A 20519-nucleotide genomic window follows, 5' to 3' on the forward strand; every position below is an offset into this window, starting at 1 on the left:
CCCACTCCCCACTATAACTCTAAGACTGATGGATTTTATTTCGGGGTGTCCATCTGGTGATATTCGGTCTAAGCCAGTCACTCTAACCGTATCCTCCCACACAGTGCAGCAGCTTCATCCTGGTCGCCCTCCTTGTACCGCTGGATTTTACTTGCTATCTTTGTTTTAGGTGTGTAAAGATAAAATCATTCCTTTATCCTGATATATTTTTACCGGTGTGTTTTTCATCGTTGTGCTAACTTTAAAATTATTACATATACACTCCCCTCCAAAAGTACTGGAACAGTGAGACCAGTTGCTTTATGTTTGCTGTAGACTGAAAACATTTCAGTTTGACATCAAGCAATGAATATGAGACAAGAGATTAATATTTCAGCTTTTATTTCCAGGCATTTACATCTGGATCTGATACACAACTTACAACAAGATAGCATTATTTGTAACAGAACACCCCATTTTTAGGTGAGCAAAAGTGTTGGAACAGACTTAAAATAGATTTGCTTGCAATAACTGCATCAAGCCTGTGACCCACTGACATCACCATAACTTCTGCTTTCTTTTTTTGTGATGCTTTACCGGGCTTTCCCCACAGCCTCTTTCAGTTATGTGTCTTGGGAGGTGACTCCTGTCAGTCTCTTTAGCAGGCAAAATGCAGCTCTACAGGGTTTATGTATGGAGAATGACTTGGCCACTCTAAAACCTTCCACTTCTTGCCCCTGATGAACTTCTGTGTTGTTTTGGCTGTGTGAGTTTTGAATCATTATCTTGCTGCACGATGAATGATCTGGATGAATGATCCAATCAATTTGGCTGCATCTTTCTTTAAATTGGCTGAGTTCATTTTTGCTGCTGCCATCATGTGTTGTATCATCAATGAAGATCAACGAGTCCATCCCAGAAGAAGCCAGGCTAGCCCAAGCCAAGACATTTTCTCCACTGTGTTTCACAGATGATCTTGTATGTTTGGGATCATGAGCAGGTCCTTTCTGTCTCCAAACTTCACTTTGGTAAAGGTTTATCTTTGTAGTCAGTCCATAAAATTTAATTCCAGATTTTTTTTAAGCTCATCTCTGTACTTTTTTGACAAATTCCAGCCTGGAATGCCTTTTTTTTTCTTTTTTTCTTTTTTTTTTTGAGTGGTTTGATCTTCTGTTGTAGCCTCTGCACTTTTGTTGATGTAGATATGTCAGTAGATTGTGACACCTTCACTCCTGCCCTCTGGAGGTTGTTGCTGATGTCACTAACAGTTGTTTTAGTGTCTTCCTTTACTGCTCTCACACTTCTGTCGTCAACTGTGGCTGTTTTCCTTGGTCTACCCGTTCGAAGTCTGTTAGTACACAAATGGTTTCTTTCTTCTTCAGGACATTCCAAATGGTTGAACTGGCTATGGCCAATGTTTGTGCAATGGCTCTGTTTGTTTTTTTCCAAATCTTCTCTCAGCTTCGCAATTCCTTGTTTATCACTCATAGACAGCTTTTCATGTTGCTTACACCTCAAACTATAGATGCAGTCTGCACAGCCAGACTCAAATCTGAAACTGAATGTAGACAGGGAGTGCTGTTTATTGCTTAAATAAACAATGTAATAGGACACACCAGGGCAACAAAACACAACTGTCAGTCACATGTTCCAATTCTTTTACTCACATGAAAAATGGGTGGGTTCAAACAAAAGGTGTTATAATCTAAGTTGTGTATCAGATCCAGATGTAAATACCTGGAAATAACAGCTGAAATGTTGATTTCTTGTCTCATCTTCTAATTGCTGAAACGCAACTATTCGGTAAAATGCCATCTTGTAAGTGGTGTAAACAATGACAAACTTCTTCTACTCTAGTTTAGTACTAGAGTAGACCAGGTGAGGTGTGTTTGCGATACACTGCCCCCTGCAGTTTGGGAGCAGACACCGCACAGAGTAAAAGTGCACACACGTTCTCTTGCGTGGATTTCCACGTGGCTTATTAGCTCGTTCGTGCGGAAAGTATAACTCAGCCTTTACTCTGCCTAGGAACGCGATGAGTTATGTGAGGATAACTGGGAAGGATCGGCGTATGCAAATCCTTCCCATTCCCTCTGTTAGCAACGTTACTCAAAAACGGACCAACAGATTTGAATGAAATTTTCAGGAAAGGTCAGAAATGACACAAGGACTAAGTGATTAGATACTGGCAGTGACGCGGCTTATAGTCTGGATCCACAGATTTGTTAAGGATTTCCCTTTGCCAGATATAGTGGCAGGCACGGTGTCACTGTAACCATGGCAACAAGTGAACGCTTCTTCACTTACCTACTGATGACCACATGATTGTGATCCTACTATTGACTTATTGGGACTTATCCGCTGGAAATGATACAAGAAACAATTGATTAAATTGTTGCCTGTAACATTAAAAAAAAAGGCCTTCAAAATAAAAGCATTAAAGGAACGGTTATTTTAACACCAGCAAAACAAAGCCTTATGAAAAATGATAAACTGATCAACAGGCCTTTTTTAGAATAACTTACACACGTGATTCAGTATCCGTACATAATGTACACACGCATAACACACGCCTGTGCTCAGCGCAGTTTGTGGGTACATCTATATGAAATGACAACATATAGTCCATGATTTCTGATCATCAATAATAACAGTATTAATGAAATGCTGCATTTCTGACAATGCCATATGGGGGAATGAACAGCCTTGGTGGAGTACTGCACTCTCTGAGTGCTTTTCTTGTTACATCATGTAGTTGTCATTTTCTTGAAGCAGATTTTAGAGTGGAGTAATTTCAATTGCAGCACATGGGGAAACCACAGAAACAAATGCTTCATTTTTAATAAACAAAAACCAGTGGGTGTGATGTGCTGATGTATGGGTTCAACCAATACTTAAATCATTTTAAGGCTAGTTCACACCAATACATTTTTGTTTTCAAACATATACCTTTTGCTCCTTTCACACCTATCGCTCCCACTATTTCAGCATATTAGGACCCCTTAAATGGAGATGTTAGAAACACATCTGATCCCATTTCAGTGCAGACCCACTTCCCTCTTGAGACGGTACAGACTCCTACGGATTGGTTCTTATTAGTCACTATGTGTCATCCCTCATTCCTAATAGCGCTATCACATGAAACTTTATCTGGAACTTTACTGAAGAAGTTAAAGCATTGCTGATCTTGTTGTCTGTGGTAGAAGCTGTTCCAACAGTTCCACCTTGTAACCAGTCCGAGCAAAGACAGCCCTGGTATTACAGGTCACCACTGCAGTGTTCTCATCATAGTATTGTGTTCAGTTAACCAAGCAGCCCTCTACTTCCTCTTTACACTTACACGTGCATGTCCAGTTTCCATGAATGATGAGGTGATCTGCCTTTTCAGGTTTTTTAGTATGCATTTCAGATTGTTTCCAACATTTTGCTGAAACACTCTTGCAGCCAGACAATAGTTGTTGTTGTTTTTAAAAAAAACGATGATTTAAATTGAAATTATATTAGTGTGAATGTAGCCTGAATCCTCACTTCACATCATAGTTTCCTGCTGGACTAAAACAACATGACGAACAGTTCCCCTTCATGGAAAAGATGAGACCGAGCAGAATGTACAGAGAGCTGAGAGGCAGAAAAGTAGAGAAGGAAAAGAGCAAGTGTAACAAAGGAACAGCGACAAAATAAACTGTAGTCTGTGCATGTGTGCATATGTGCATGTGTGTGGAAGACGAGTAATGTAATAATATTGTTCATAATTCAGCTCTGATCGTGGGCTGGGCGACCATGCACTTTAATATGCCAGCTTGTGTCAGGCTGTGTGTGATGCACTGAGCCATATGGGTAAGCACCATTGTGAGGTTGTGTGTTTGTTTGGAATGACGGTGTCCAGCTGCTTCCCTGCTTCTTTACACATGAGCTCCTCTGTGTCCTCCCTGTCTCTAAAGGCGTCATAATAAATTAATATGCAGGGGCTCAAAAACACCACAACTACTGAAATGCTTTGCTGTGTTGTGTTCTCTGTACATGTACTAAAACAGTTCAGTGTTTCTCTCCAGACAACATTTTTTGAAATCTACAATCACACATCCTCAGAAAGTATATTTGGAGATACAGGTATCTGCCACATCTGCTCTTTCTTTAATGCTCTGTGGAGGAGTTCTCTTGATGATCCTTATTGATTGCAGTGATCTTTTGGCCTGTTATACCTTTTCCAAAAGTCCATGTAAGATACTCCATAACATGACTGATTTTCCATCCTGAATCCAATAAGTAGTTGATCAAGGTTGTTCACTCTTCATTTGGAATTCCAAATTTTAGTGAACGCAATGCCATCATCCAAGTGCATGTGAACGCAGCATTAGATGAAATACCATCAATGTGTAGCGGCCGCTGGTCAGCTGTGTGGCCTGTGCACAGCACAAAGCAAGATAAAAGTGTAGCTCATGAACAGCAGCAGCTGAGCCCAGCTTTGTTCAATCTAACATCGAGTGGATGTGACGTTGTGTTCATAGTTTTAGTCAGATGCCAAAACTGCAAAGTGGTTAGAAGGTAAATGGCGACAGAGTGACCACATCTAATGACATCCCGGCAGATCCTCTCTTACAAACTATGAAGCATTATTGTTATGCATGTTTTTCCTATGTAAAAAGCAACAGAATGTAACTTTTTTCAAAAAATACATTAGATATTGAAGCATGTTAGTGTGCCATGTTAGTAATATTAGTTGGGGTTATAATGCCCATTTGTAATAATGCCCCCCAATTTCTAGATTGGTATACAGGTGCGGTTAAAAAGAAAATGAGTTTTAGTTTTGAGGATTATTGCTTGCACTACTGTTCAAAAGTCTGAGGTTGCCCAGGTAATTTCGTGTTTTCCATGAAAACTCACACCTTTATTTATGTGCTAACATAACTGCACAAGGGTTTCCTAATCATCAATGAGCCTTTCAACACCATTAGCTAATACAATGTAGCATTAGAACACAGGAGTGATGTTCCTCTGTACCCCTGAGTAGATATTCCATTAAAAATCTGCCATTTCCAGCTAGAATAGTCATTTACCACATTAGCAATGTCTAGACTATATTTCTGATTAATTTAACGTTATCTTCATTGGGGGGGAAATGCTTTTCTTTCAAAAATAAGGACATTCTGAAATGACCCCAAACTTTTGAATGGCCATGTGTATCTCATGAATATCCGAAATCCCGTTAACTCAAACTATTAGAATATTTAATTTCAAGTTTGCCCAAATTACTATTCAAACAGTATAAATACCATGTTACTCTCAGTCTCGTTCAGTGCACGAAACCACAGTAAAAGTTGTCCAGAAGATAATCATCACAGAAGATCATTGCTGTAAAGGCTTGCTGTTGGCAGAGTGACGTATTGAAGCATATTGATGGAAAGTTGGACGGGTGGACACAAGGACTGAGACTGGTGTCAGTGCATCAATAGCCACCAAGCACAAGACCGCTTCAGGAAGGAAGCTACAACTGTCATGTTCCTAATAGTAAGACAATCTGACCACATCAGAAACTTCTTACTTTCCTGGTTGCTCTCTTGCTCACATCAATCCCGTCATATACCCCCTCATTACTCATTACTTAGTACACACCTCTCATATTTTATTTCTGCTGCTTAGTACAAGATAAGGAATTCTCGCTGATAAACTGCTCCAACCAATCTCTGTCTTTCTCACTTTATATTTACTAAATCATGCACCCATACACTCATACATGAGTTGTAACTGAAGGGTGATGAAAAGTGTATTTTTTACAAATTTAGCATGCAGATGGAGCTCCAGATGCTGAAGAGGCTCCAGCTCAGCTTTATGACCAAATGTCCATTTCTAAGCCTATTCAGACAGACACTGTACCTGTGAACAACAGTATGTTACTGTTATTGTAGTCAGTCAGCCATCTGACACCTGCACAGGATAGCAGAGGATGCAGTAACAGTCATTTGAGGGAAATGTTGTGTTAACATGATAAAAAAAATATGTAAAATACAACAGTCTGTAAAGATTTCTTCCTTTTTTGCTGATCTCTTTGCAGCCTCGCAAGTGTCAGGAGTAAATTTGTTGTTGGTTCATAGACATGGACCAGCACTATTATCCAGGTAAACATGGGTGTTGTGTGGATCCTGTGTGATGATCTGCAGTGGACGAATTTTCTGTTTTGGTGTTGTGTAAAGAGAGAAGATGAGTGTGTTTGTACTTACACTGCTCATGTTGGAAAGACATAAATCACACACCGTCACATTTACATTGTGAAGACTTTTTTTAAGTCCTCATTTTTTTTAGGAACAATTATCTGATAAATCGATTTCTTGCTCTCAGGCACTTTATGTCTGTGGAAAGTTGCTTCATGCTGATCATTGCCATCCTTTGCGTTGGTAACACCTGTATCTTACAGCTTTACTGGACTGGGTCTGTCTTGAAATCTGTCTTGCTGTTGATTTTGAACCTCTGACAAGCTGAATACATAGGCCTCTGGTTTCTGTGCTGCATTTTTTTTCTTACATCTTAAAACGGAATACTGGCCTGAAGATGACTGTATACTGTTAGATGTACTGACCTAAATATTCACCAAAGAAAACTTATCTCAGAATAAATCTGTGGCCTCATAAAAGTGGCAGCTACTTTGATCTACCAACAACACCTTCAGACCCATTTAGTTATGAGGGTTCAGTTAAGGAGAATTCCTCTATATGCAGATAAGCACATGCACTATGACAGGGGGCCATGTGCGACATAAGCTTGGCTGTTCATTCTTTTGTTCTGTGTGCATGATCACATCAAGCAGAAGTCATTGTTCAGCAGATGACCTCCACTCCAAACAATGTCCATCCATTATACCCAACAGCACCCTCCACTCCCTCCCTCTCTTCCTTTTCTTTCTTTCTTAGCTTTATGCTGAGGAGAAAAAGAGTGTAGGTTTTGTGTAGCTACACCATAGAATAGTTAAGTCATGGAGGGAGAAAAATCTTTACTGTCTTGATGTGAATTTCAGAGGGAAAAAATGAGTAAAAAATAATAGAGACCTCATTCCAGTTGGAGGGTTGGGTGGTTTGTCTGACTGGTGGGCCAGCTGTTCTCTTTCACATTCTGATCTATTCTGTTCCTTCACTCTGCTGTCTACTTTGTTTCTGCCTGTTTTAATGGAGAGATCCAGAACACAGTCATTAGGGTGGAAGAGATGTTAGCATGAGCTGCATAGTTCCTAACTTTTGGTCATCGCATACTAAATGTTTACAGCAAAACTAAAAGTGTTTTGTACTGTTCACACGCTTCTTGTTCTTTGTAGGTAGTGACTTGTACAAGAGTTGCTGTGAATGTCTGATGATGCAGAGAAAAAAAGATTTGGTGTCTAACATATAATTACATGTGTACATACTGTATATAGTGCACATCTCAAAAAGAGAATTGAAAAACATACATTTACAAATGTATGAGTACAAACATGAACATGAATATTCATTTATGCTTATGTCATTCACAAATACATGCACACAAGTCTACATACAAATGCCCAGCAGTTACCTGTATGGACAATAGAGAGTGACACGGGAGTGGATTTTCAGTCCTGTCCCGTCCCACTCCCACAGAAAAAAATCTTGTCCCGTCCCAATCCCAGGCCAGAGTAAAAAAAAAAAAAATCCTGTCCCATCCCACTCCTGGTAAAATGGCTCCCACTCCCGTTCAGAATGACTCCCACTTCTGTACCACTCCAAGTTTTGCAAGAGTGGTACACGTTTTGCAAGCGGCATACGGCGTGTTAACGCCGTCACACTCGACTCTCGTGAAGCTGAGCAATATTTCCGACTTCCCTGCCATTTCTGTCAGCTTAATAGATAGGTCCTTACTTCTTACTTTGCGTTGCAAATCAGTTTTTAGCACATCAGATTCTACGCCAGTGTTAACTCCCTCCATTGCTGTTCTTGTTCTTTGAATTACGGCGGAGAGCAGCGGCCGGAAGCACTGTTGGCTTCTGGGCCGTGTAGTTCTTTTTACTTCCATTACAGTGTAGGCTTATTGGCAAAAAAACTACAAAATGGCGGCGCATGTCATAAATTATATTTTGTCTTATTGATTGGTTCCCGCTCCCGTCTGCTCCCGTTAACTTTTTATCCTGTACCGTCCCAATCACGTCATCAATAGTAAAGCTGACTCCCATCCCGCGGGAATCCCACGGGAATCCCGTGACCCGCTAGCCTAGCCGCACTAGACAACCCACGGCAACGAATTTAATTCTCTGCCAGGGTGGGTCTAGTTACCCTCCATAAGGCTCGAGGCTGGATTCTCCTTAAACTGGCCGGACCAATCACCATGAAGTGTAGAGTCAGAAGGCGGGCGTAACTAAGTGACGACAGAGGCGTGACGATTCTGACAGAAACAACCAGTGCACAATAAACAGTTATCTTTCGACTCGGCTTTGGCCACAGCCCTTAAAGATTTGAAGCTAAAATTCAACTTGAAAGATAAACAAAGGACGGCACTTAAGTGTTTCATTGAGAAGAAAGACGTATTTGGACTTATGCCGACGGGATATGGCAAATCCTTAATATACCAGTTGGCTCCGCGGCTCCGCTGGTTGGGAAGCTAATGGGACTTAGCCACAATCCGCCAGTGCTCTCGGAACTACGTCAGCCTATTCGTTGCGTTGATTGGTTGTATACCTACCCAATTACTGCAGAGGGATTTGATAGACAACCTTTTAGCCCGCCTCCCTCCCTGTCGAGCTTCCCTAGACCCTTGTGCCGTCAGAAACATGGGTGTAGCATGGCTAGGCTAGTGACCCGCGGGAATCCCGAAAAAATGTCAGTCTCTAATGGACAACTGTCCATAGTACGTGCAGAGGAACACACTGAATGCATAAATTATATTAACACTCATACATGCATACAGTCATGTATGCACATAGGAAGTGTTTATGTGCTCAGGTTGTCTTATATACAGTGGTTGTGTTATTTTATCTGGTTTGCCATCTCAAGTGTTTGATGTTACATTCTGATGCTGCAGTTGCATTCCATTTATTTCTTGAACTACACGTTTTTCTTTTCATCTTTTTTAAGCATCCTATTACACATTTTAGTAAGTGTAACACCACTCAGTTTAATGCATTTCAAGTAAGCATTACCAAATAAAACTGCACTGCTCATGAAATTCAGTGACCTCTAAGGAGAGATCCAGTCTTGTTGGCTATTGACGGATTGTTTGACTGCTGACCATTGCCGCTTCTAATCTTTTCTCTGAACACAAAATAACTCTTAGAGTTGAGAGCCACAGCCTGTGAAAACCATGCCAGCTATGTGGGGCAACACACATGCACCAAGTGGCAGTACAAGGGTCTTAACAGATTAGTGCTGGGTTCTGGGGCACGACTTAGGGAGACCTCCAACACTTTCAACCCCCACTGAGCTGGATTGCAACATGGTATAACGTGTGTGTGTGTGTGTGTGTGTGTGTGTGTGTGTGTGTGTGTGTGTGTGTGTGTGTGTGTGTGTGTGTGTGTGTGTGTGTGTTCTTGTACTTGCTACATGGTGAGTACCATTTTCTGCATTTAACTATCAAAGTGAGGACATTTTTACAAAGTGAGGACATTTTGGCCAGTCCTCACTTTGAAACAGCCATGTTTGAGGGTGAAGACTTGTTTTTAGAGAACAGGTATGAATTGAGGTTTGGTTAGGGTAAGGGTTAAGTTTAGGCAATCCGTTGTGATGGTTAAGGTTAGGGTAAGGCTCTCGGAAATGCATTATGCCTATGGATGTCCTCACTAAGATAGAAGTACAAACGTGTGTGTGTGTGTGTGTGTGCATGTGTGTGTGTGATTGACAGAGACAGCTCAGTCTGTGTGACTGGCTGTCTGGCCGTTGTAATGGAAATAAAGATGTGATTACATTACTGTATGTTTTTGTTAACAATATGTTGTGTTGACATTCTGTAATAACTGCATTATTTTTGCACTCTGTTTCCACATCATATTGTTGCAACACTTGCTCTTTTTACAAACTCCAGACTGTATTTAGGTTGTGTTGATTTGTCCTCCTTCTTGGCTCTCTTTGTGTAACAATAAATAAGAAAATTGTGCTGTTTGAGCAGGGAGGGTGGTGTACATTCAATGTGAGAGTGAAGTTAGAAAAGTAGAATTTATTTAGGTATTTATTTATGTATTGCTTAATGGAGACACATCCTCTGCAACCCAAACTGACAAACTAGTCTGAGTAACATGAAATGCATTCTGTAATGCCTCCTTTCTTGCTTATGGACTTAATAGTAGATACGTACAAGAGGTTTTCATATAACATGAAGAGGATATACAGTGTACAACATAAGTGAGAGGCAGAGGTAGATTAGTGTAGATAGGCTGTTAGATGAATGGTTTTTATCATTTGTTTGTGTCTGTCTCATACATAATGCACCTGTGACAGCTGGGGAGCTGAGTCAATATAATCAAAGAGCTGACATTAAGCAGGGCTGAGGCTGAGTGTGATTAAACAATGATGTGGCTTATAAATACAGATGGACCAGTGTGGGATGTTTCGTTACCATTCATAGTTCTGTTGCTCATATGAGATGCCCCTGCATCTTTTTTCTTTTTTTTTTTACCTTTAAGTACAAAATGTAGCATGTACTAATGTCACATAACATAGACCTTATGGCATACTATTAGCTATATTTAGTATGGTTTGACTGGCTGACGTAACTCTCAAAATAGTGACAGAGGAATTGTTTTAGTGGAAAATTTGCATATAGTGAGAGAACTGTGATAACAACCTATAATTCACTGGGGAGAAAAAAGGACTATTTTATCGTCTTAGTGCATGATCCAAATCTTCAGCAAAACGTGAAATTGTCAGTGTGGTAGGTCAAATGACAAAATTCAGGGACTTTTCATCTGAACAGGAAGATAAACGTACGCATGGCAGATAGGAGGTGTTATGACCCAACTCCTAGGGTCAGCTGGGTGTAGCAAAAACAACCGGTTGTCATTGGTTAGGTAAAGCAATTTATTGCTCAGTGACAAAGTTAACATAAAAGTGATCAAACAAAAGGAAAACCAGGCTTATGGATTTTGCTAAATCAAAGAACCAAAGAAAACTAAACAAAGGCTAACAGAGTTCGTGAAATAAAGAAAGCCATCTTATTTGTTCTTGTTTTAACAATTCATGGCTTTAAGACTTTGATATGGTGCAAAAATATATATATATTTCATCTGTCTACTTCTAGCCATGGTTGTGCTTCTTCCACACAGGTGCAGGACTTTATATTACAGTAAGTAATGAGTTCAAAATGATTTCTAATGTGACTTAATTTTTTTTTAAGCAACCTGGAAGCTGCTTGTGGTTCAGAGGTTTAATCATGACACTTGGGAAAATGTACATGCAAGGTACATTTACTTACCCTTTTGTGCAGTTTTTGTGAAATAAAAGTGAGTTACAATTTTGACTTAAATTTAAAAAAAATGGAAACTGCTTGTGGTTCAGAGGTTTAATCATATCATAAAACAAGATATCTGGGCAAAATGAACAGTTAGATACATAGCATCTAATGATTATCATTTTGGATTTATTTAATTGTGTCGCTAGTGCTTACTTTCCACCTTTCGTGCAGCCATTTGGATTGTCAGGATGAACAGACAAAAGTTCCCACAAAGCAGCCACACTCATAGCTAAATGCATGCACACTCCTGATTGGCATACATGGCTAATAATAAACAGTATTTCAGTGGTTTGTGTGGGGCCTCACCTCTGCATTTGATTCTGGTTGTGTTTTGCTTAATCAGGACATGGAAAGAGAAGAAAAGAGTAGAATAGAACAGAATAGAATAGCCACTTTATTGTCAACCAGAACATACACTAGTTGGTACACATTATGACTGAAATTTCGATGCAAAAAGCTCGCCATGGGACCTATAAAAACAATAAAATTATTTAAAAATTGACATTATTTGAATTTAAGAGTCTGATGTCTTAGGGGATGAAACTGTTACAGAACCTGGCTCGTTCTGATGCTGCAGAACCTCCTTCCAGAGGGGAGCAGGGAGAACAGTCCACGGTGAGGGTGTGTGGAGTCTTTGACGATGGTGTGAGCTCTGCTGAGACACTGGTTGTGTGCAACATCCTGGATTGATGGAAGAGAAGTCCCAATGATCTTCTCTGCCGTCCTCACCACCATCTGCAGTGACTTCTTGTCTGAGGCCCAGGAACTGCCAAACCAGATGGAAATGCAGCTGGTCAGCACGCTCTCTATGGCGCCTCTGTAGAAGGTGGTCGGGATGGGAGGGGACAGCTGTGCTCTCTTCATCCGTCGCAGGAAGTGCAGATGTTGCTGAGCCCGTTTGACCAGAGTTGATGTGTGCAATAACCAGTACAGCCTGTCCGTAATGTGCACCCCCAGAAATATGGTGCTGCTGACCACCTCCACAGATTTATTGTTAATGATAAGTAGTGAATGACTGGGCTGCTTCCTTCTGAAGTCAATGATCAACTCCTTGGTCTTCTCGATGACGGAGAAAGAAGTGAGGAATGATGAAAGGACATTGAACAGGGTTACTTTTGGTGTGTTTTATCCCACAGCTATTGTGGTTTCCCAGGCTGGCTGGTTGACTCTCCACTCACACCATATAATACAGAGTTTAAACAGGCAGACAATAGAGTAGCCTGGTTCCCACGACAACTACGACAGGACCCCTGCTCTGTTTTTATTGCCTCTGTGTGTCAGCACCATGTTTTAATGAGACTGAATAAACTTTCGTCTTACTTCATTCAGAGTAAAGAAGCAATACGTTTTCTTTCAAAGGTGAGGAAGACTTGTAGGTTTTGTAACAAGTCAGACTGATAAAGACTCTGCTGTGACACAATAAAAAATTGTCTGACTTGCATTTTGCCGTAGTCACATAACCACATGCTGAAAGTTTTCCTAGAAGAGGAGACTGTATGGGTTGATATAAAGAGTTTGATCTTTGTTTATGCAATGACATTTTCGGTTAACCTATGAAAGTACTTTATCTATCTGTTAATATGAATGTAAAATAATGCTGGTACTCTTAAATCATATCCTCTTAGCTTCTTTTTCATATTGTCTTGACTTGACTGACCTGCTTGTCTGCTCCTTGTGCTGCTGTCCCCAGGTGGTTGTTCCTACCCGTGTTGGACAGGTGTATGTATACGACACGGTAAAACCAGACCAGGACGAGTATGACATCCCACCAAGACATCAGCCTCCAACCCAGCAGGACATCTATGACGTGCCTCCCACCCGCCAGCAGTACAGTACACAGGTACAGCAGCTTTGTGTGTGTGTGTGTGTGTGTGTGTGTGTGTGTGTGTGTGTGTGTGTGTGTGTGTGTGTGTGTGTGTGTGTGTGTGTGTGTGTGTGTGTGTGTGTGTGTGTGTGTGTGTGTGTGTGTGTGTGTGTGTGTGTGTGTGTGTGTGTGTGTGTGATTATGTTCTTGTTAGGGTGTGAACACTGTGAATAATCAAATTATATACATATACCGTGTATGTCTATGTTGGTTACTGTGAGTACATGCAGAATTTCTAGTGGCAGATGTTGATTAAATATCATTTCAGAATTGTTTTTTGTGTTTTTTGAATTGGTTTTAATGTGCATCAAATCTGATTTGTTTTTAACTCAAGATATTGTGCATAACTGTGTCACATTCTCGTGTTTCTTCTTTTAACATTTCCAAAATATCATTGCATTACAGCTGCTTATGTCTCAATAGCAGTACCACACATGGTGTAAGGATAGATTCAAGGCTACATCATCTTTCAATACTATATAATCATTATTAAAATAGCAGAAATTGATCATTCTGCCATTATATATTCTACTAATTTAAATACAGTTAAAACCTGCTGTAACAAAGTAATAATAAAGTTTGGTTATTCTTAATAATAATGTACTAGCTGCTGCAGCGTATGTAGCATTAACTGATGAAATGCATGTCGTGACAGTAGCCCTGTGTGTAAAGATATCATTGTGTGACTACACTTGCAATAGTGGTGTGTTACTATCATAGTATTGTACTCTTGTTGAGCAGTGTCTTATACAACACACTGTCAGACACACAGCATTGTCTGGCACCAAATAGTTTATTGTCTTTCTTTTAGCCTCTCACTCTCAAAATATTAGATCCGTCTTTGGTGAAGGTCATTCATGTCCAACAGGCAACCTATATATACACCACTGTGTGTGTTATGTACAAAAATAGACTGTCCAGAAAGGAAGCTACAGAAAAAGACAGAAAAAGTAACTGTGTGTGCTTTTTGAGCCCTTTATATATAAACACACACACACACACACACACACACACACACACACACACACACACACACACACACACACACGGGTCTACTGGTCAACTTAGGTGTAATATTCTACATATACATCTTCACAGTATTTTCTGCTTAATATACAGGAACATATGTGTGTGTGTGTATAGAAGAAAATCTTGATGCTGACAGGCCAAAGGGGGAAGGTCACTAAAATACAACAGCAACAAAATGAGAACAGGAGTCAGAAGAAGGGGAAGGATAAAAAGAGTTGTAAGATGGAGAGTAAAAAAAAAAGCAACCAACAAGATGTCAATAAATGATGAGAACAGTAGTGATAGTAGCCAATGAGCAACACCCAGCTCACTCAATGAGCTGTTACTGAAACGAGTTGTGAGCATTGCGTGTAGAACTTTGCTGCAACAGATGCACCTGTAACAGCTGACAAGCACTAACGTTGTAACATTTCAGCATGTCTCTCTCAGCTTGAATCCTGCGTGCAGATCTGGTATGATCTGGTATTTTACACCGTTGTTTGTTTTTCAACAGTTCTCAGTGGACCTCTTGCAACACATGCATTTGCTGTTGCTAATATTATTATAATTTTTTGTCCAGTATTTTCAGTCCCTACAGTATCGGCAGTACCTTTTTTATATCCACTATCATAAAGAACAAGGACTGTCCTCATAGGAGCTTCAGTAGAAATCAACTGGATTTCTCTTGTAGGTTCTTGAAGACTTTTCACCTTCATCCGAGAGGTTTCTTCAGTTCCAGCTAACTTATCCCAGACATGGAAGCGGCCATCAGAAACAGCAATCGTATCAGAGGCGGAACAGCTCAGGTTGACTGTATCAGCAGCTCTGTCTAATGCTAAAGTCCCTCCTTTCAACCTGACATCCCTGGAAAGAAAGCAGGAGCATCTCTGGGCAAAGACAAGAACATCATAATCCTGCTGGACAATAAAGGTAGATACACTGTGATACTCAACACAGCCGACTACCACAGGGAAGTAACAACTTTACTCTGCGACAGTACTACCTGAGAAGACATCCCGCAAACAACTAGAAAAAGAAGGACATGGACTGCCTACAACAGCTGAAAAAATAAAAAGCAATTGACCACCCACCTTACTATGGAATTTATCCTGGAGAGCACACACCATGTATCTATTGCCTTCCAAAAATACACAAGGAAGGAGCTGCCCTCATACCATCAGCAGCCGCAGCAGCTCCGTCACCCACAACACCGCAAAATGGTTAGCATCGAATTTAGCCTCAAATTTAGAATTCAGAACTCCCCTCTCCCAGAAAGGTTCCGAGAGTGAAACTGGTCCAGGATACAACCATGGTTTCATTTGATGTCACATTACTTTTTGCATGCATTCTCGCATCTGAGGCAATGGAGACTGCCTGCAAGACATCTCCCTGGGCGACAGAACCAGAGTTAACCCAAATCAGATATGCATCCAACTAGATGTCCCCCTGACCACCACTCACTTCACATGTAATGAAGGTTTCTACAGACAGAAGGTAAGCTTGTTCATTGGCTCTCCAGTGTCACCCATTGTGACCAACCTCTACATGGAGGAAGTGGAAAACCAAGCACTGAGCTTGTTTAAGGGAACACCTCCAGCTACTGGTTTAGATATGTGGACGACACATGGGTCAATATCAAAGCCCAAGAAGTAGAAGCATTCACAGAGCATATCAACCCAGTGGACGGCAATATTGAGCTCACAATGGAAGATATAAAAGATAACCAACTGACATTATTGGACTGCACTATGTTGTTGAGGAGGATGGAAGCCTCAACAATAAAGTCTATAGAAAACCTGCACAAACAGACCAATATCAACTGTTCGATTCCCACCATCCACTGGAACATAAACTGGAGGTCATCAGAACGTTAAAGCACCAGGCTGAGATTGTTCCTTCCAATGCAGAGGGAAGGGAGAAAAAGCGTTCTCCTATTAAAAAAATAAACAAAACGCAGAGGAACTATGGCTACGTCAACTGAGCCTTCATCAAATCAACAAGAAAATCTTGAAAGCACTTTACCACAACAAACAGTGAAGAAAGGACGAACATAAAGAACAACACTGTTATCCCATATGTAGCTGGCGTATCTGAAAAAGTCAGAAGGATTTTCTCCAAATATCACACACACCTGCACCTTTATATAGGAGAGAATAAACTACAGGAGAGCAGCTCATCAGGACTGGACACAGCAGTCAACCTGCATCTGTAGGATAAAGGACATTTCTTTGAGGACAGCAATGTATACATTTTGGACATAAGAGGACAGATGGTTTGAATAAAGGAAGACATCTATATCAAACTTTAACAGCCATCTCCAAACAAAAGAGGGGTTTGCAGCACCACTTCTCGAATACCTATAACGCAGTGATAATGTCTCTCCTCAGAAAGTTTCGCCATCGTTAATTCTCTTGAGTCACCCTTGCCATAGAGGTTCCAGTTTACACAACAAAGGACATCCTTTGTTGTGTAAACTGGCACCTCCATCACCATGAATGTTTGGATGTCCTGGTTTTACAACAATTCACACCTTTAGACAGGTGAGTCCTGGGTCATTAATGGTCAATTAGCCATGTGAGCTGGAGTGAGTATAAAATTCTGAATCTCCCCATTGGTCAGTTGGAACTAAAGAAGCCTCTTGGATGAAGGTGAAACATCTTCAAGATCCTTAAAGAGAAATCCAGTTGGCTTCTACTGAAGCTGCTATGATTACCATGACATGGATAACTTCTACACAGGCAAGGACTATCATCTTTTAGAATTTGGGCGACTTGTTATCAAAGATTATTATTGATTGTTGTGATGTCAAAAAAGCACCAAGGGACTTGCACTCCTAATTTTGTTGTGTGTTTGTGCCAATAAAGCCTTTCTGATTCTGAAAACTCTATAGATAATGTGTGACAGCTGAGGTCTACTAGTGTCAGTTCAGGAATGTTTACAGGGAAATATCAGTAGTGATTGTACTGTAGAAATAGAATCAGAAACTGAGCTGCCTTCTTCTAATATATCGCATCATTTTACTGATGAATATGTCCGCATATGTGAATGTTAGACTGTGTATAGTGTGTAAAAAAACATGCTATTGATGTATATCTTTTCTTCTGTGTTTTTTTTTTGTGTGTTTAGGTGTATGATACTCCTCCCATGGTGGTGAAGGATCCCTCTAGTGGTCAAGATATATATGACATCCCAGCAAGCACAGACAAGAACCCACAACAGACTGTAAGGCTTCATTTAGAGGAATTCGATACACACAGCTCAATTCTTTTGATGCAATTATAAAATATTTATGTATGTGTATATTATATGCTACCTGGCATAAGTTAACAGAAGATTAGATACCCATTCTTTCCCAGAGAAGAATATTGAGGGCCTGGACACCAACCAGTGTGAAGACCCTTTTGAAACTAATGTGTTTAGTGGGCCATTTAAATTTATTGTGTAGTTTTCACCCAATTTCTTTTGCCATGTATAGACATAATAGTTAAAATCTTAACTAAATAACCAGATCTAAATCAGATTTGAGCAGTATAGTTCAAAGACCTTTGTGATCCTCTATTGTGAGACTTTTGAACTTTACTTGAATGTGGTTTCCATGGCGATATGGGGAATATGGATTTCTCACTGTGAAAAAATAATGTTGTAACTCAAATATTCATTGTTTTGTTTGCCACAAAGTTCTCATGCTTGAGGATAGTCCTAGTCTGGACATAATTACATGTCTAAGTCATAGCACCCCCTACTGATGACAGAAAATCAGTCCTATGTGACGCACATGATGGTAATAATTATATTAAGTAGAATTATTGAGTGTTGTCTAATGTCACAGACTGGACACAGGAAGTGATGTCTAATTCCCAGTTGAGTGCTTAAGACTTTTGCACTGTGAAATCATGCATATACCGCATAGCATTACACAAAAACAGCCTGTGAAATTACAAAAGTAAGCTAGTTTATGAATGTAATAAAGACTGATTTAGTGCCATTAGGCACAATGACAAATCTATGCTTGAAACTAATAAACTAGAATCAATCTTGATAAAAGCGGCAAAAAGAAAGCAACACTTTAACTGTGCTAGAAAGCAGATTTATATGTACATAGAGTAAAAGCAAGCAAAGAATAAAGTACAACACAGTGCAATACAGGATATTTCTCTCCCTCTGTCTCTTTAGGTTTACGATTTCCCACCATCTGTCAGTAAAGACATACCTGATTCTCAGCCAATAAGAGAGGAGACCTACGATGTGCCACCCCACTTTGCCAAAATAAAGTCCCAAGTCACATTCACTCCTGGCCAGTACGTGCAGAACAACCTCAATGACGATGACGAAGAGTCGCCGATTCCAGAGGATGTCTACGACGTTCCACCCCCCATCCTGACTGACAAGCATCATCACAGAGACAGGAGTGGACTCAGCCAGGCCCCCCAGGAGATCTACGACATCCCAGCCATTCTGCATCCTGGAGGGTACCCCACCCAGGATGTATATGACTTCCCCCGAGAACGAGAGGAACGAGGAGGAGAGAGGGGAGGCCAGTATGTCTATGATGTCCCACCACAGGTAGGACAGTTAACAGGCCACATCTATATTTTGGGTCAGGTGTTCATTTGCTGGCTGCACAGTGTCATAGTGGTCAGCACTTTCGCCTTACAGTGAGAAAATCCCTGGTTTGCGTCCCGGCCTTCCCGGGATCTTTCTGCATGGAGTTTGTTTATCTTTATATGTAGCCCTGCAGTAGACTTGCGACCTGTCCAGGGTGTCCCCTGCCTTCACCCTAAGTCAGCTGGGATAGACTCCAGCCCTCCTGTGAGCCCAATGAGGATTAAGTCGTGTACAGATAATGGATGGACATTTGTTTCCCATGAAACAAGATCCAAATGTGTGCAGTCTATGTCATTTCTGTGCATCCAGCCTACGCATCTTGTTAATGATGAGGTTAGCAGAAAAGGTGCTGTTTGCCTTTTTGAAAGCAGAATGCAGTAGTTCAAACCCAAAATTTGTGTCATTCTGCTTTATAATGTTACGCCTCACTCAACTCCTCATGAATTCAGCTCACTCATTATCACTGTCAGTCACTTAGCATTTATTACATATTACGTTATTTGTATTTAGATGTGTTTTTGTTTCTCTGCGAGAATAAGATAATCAATGTAAACATTACACTTTTATTGATGAATAGCCCACCTAGCCCAAAGTCAGGAGACGGGATGGATGACTGAGCTTACATACATTTTGTCTTGGTCTAGAACGTCTCAGCAGTGTTTGTGATGTGTTTTGCAGGTTGTACGTGATGCCCAGTCGACCAATGAAGAGCTGACAATGTCTTTCAAGCGGCTGTCTGCCTCAAGCACAGGAAGCACACGGAGCAACCACTCTACTTCATCATTAGACATGGTCCCTGTCCGTGACACCTCCTCACTTCCTGCTCCAGGCCCCATTCCAGGGAAACCACTCATCTTGGACCTGGATCAGGCCATGGAGCGTCTGTCTCGCCTCCAGCAAGCTGTAGAGTCCAGTGTTTCCCTCATGATGTCCTTCATCACAGGCAACTGGAGAAACCCTGCTCACCTGGAGGGGAATCTTCCGGCTATTCATCAGGCTGCTGACCGGGTGCGAGTCACTGTTCGAGACTTTCTAGAATTTGCCCGGGGTGCTGTGGCCAATGCTACGCAGGTTACAGACCGCTCACTACAGACCAAACTAGGCCGTCAGGTGGGGAAGATGGAGGAGGTCTTCCAGAGTTTGATTCGACACAGTCAGAGCTTAGACAGCATTTCTTGGTCACACACAGCACTCACAACACCACCACCAGGAGGGGATGACTTAGATCTGCTAATTATGACAGCGCGAGGCATCCCCGATGACGCCAAGCAGCTTGCCTCCTTTCTCCATGGTAACGCCTCACTGCTCTTCAAACGGTCGACCCGGCAACAGCAGCAGCTGCCGCTTCCTCCGATCCCTGGGGAGATCAGTGGTCACATGACAGGGTCAGGAAGTGGAAGCCTTCAGGGAGGGGAGAAGGTGAATATTCAGTCACGGCCACTCCCCTCTCCACCAAAATTTACAGCAGCAGAGGAAGAGGAAGGTGTGGACAGGCCGTATGAGACCACAGAGGAAGGCTGGATGGAGGACTATGACTACGTACATTTACAGGTGCAAACACACACCAGATTTAAGTCCTTTACTGTACCATGAAGTGCGTTCTAGTTTGGCAGATACATCACAT

At 41.2% G+C, this 20519-nt stretch overlaps 1 protein-coding gene across 1 annotated transcript in view; it reads left to right on the top strand.

Moving 5' to 3' along the window:
- Nucleotides 1-20519, top strand: part of bcar1 (BCAR1 scaffold protein, Cas family member) — a 39247-nt gene that overhangs the window by 16038 nt on the left and 2690 nt on the right. Inside the window, 4 exon segments of the mRNA XM_051951924.1 lie at nucleotides 13109-13258; nucleotides 17417-17512; nucleotides 18464-18853; nucleotides 19574-20446. Of these exon segments, the coding sequence (XP_051807884.1) occupies nucleotides 13109-13258; nucleotides 17417-17512; nucleotides 18464-18853; nucleotides 19574-20446 (1509 nt within the window).

Source organism: Acanthochromis polyacanthus, chromosome 8 (genome assembly GCF_021347895.1).
Source record: "Acanthochromis polyacanthus isolate Apoly-LR-REF ecotype Palm Island chromosome 8, KAUST_Apoly_ChrSc, whole genome shotgun sequence".
In the NCBI taxonomy this organism is placed as follows: domain Eukaryota; kingdom Metazoa; phylum Chordata; class Actinopteri; family Pomacentridae; genus Acanthochromis; species Acanthochromis polyacanthus.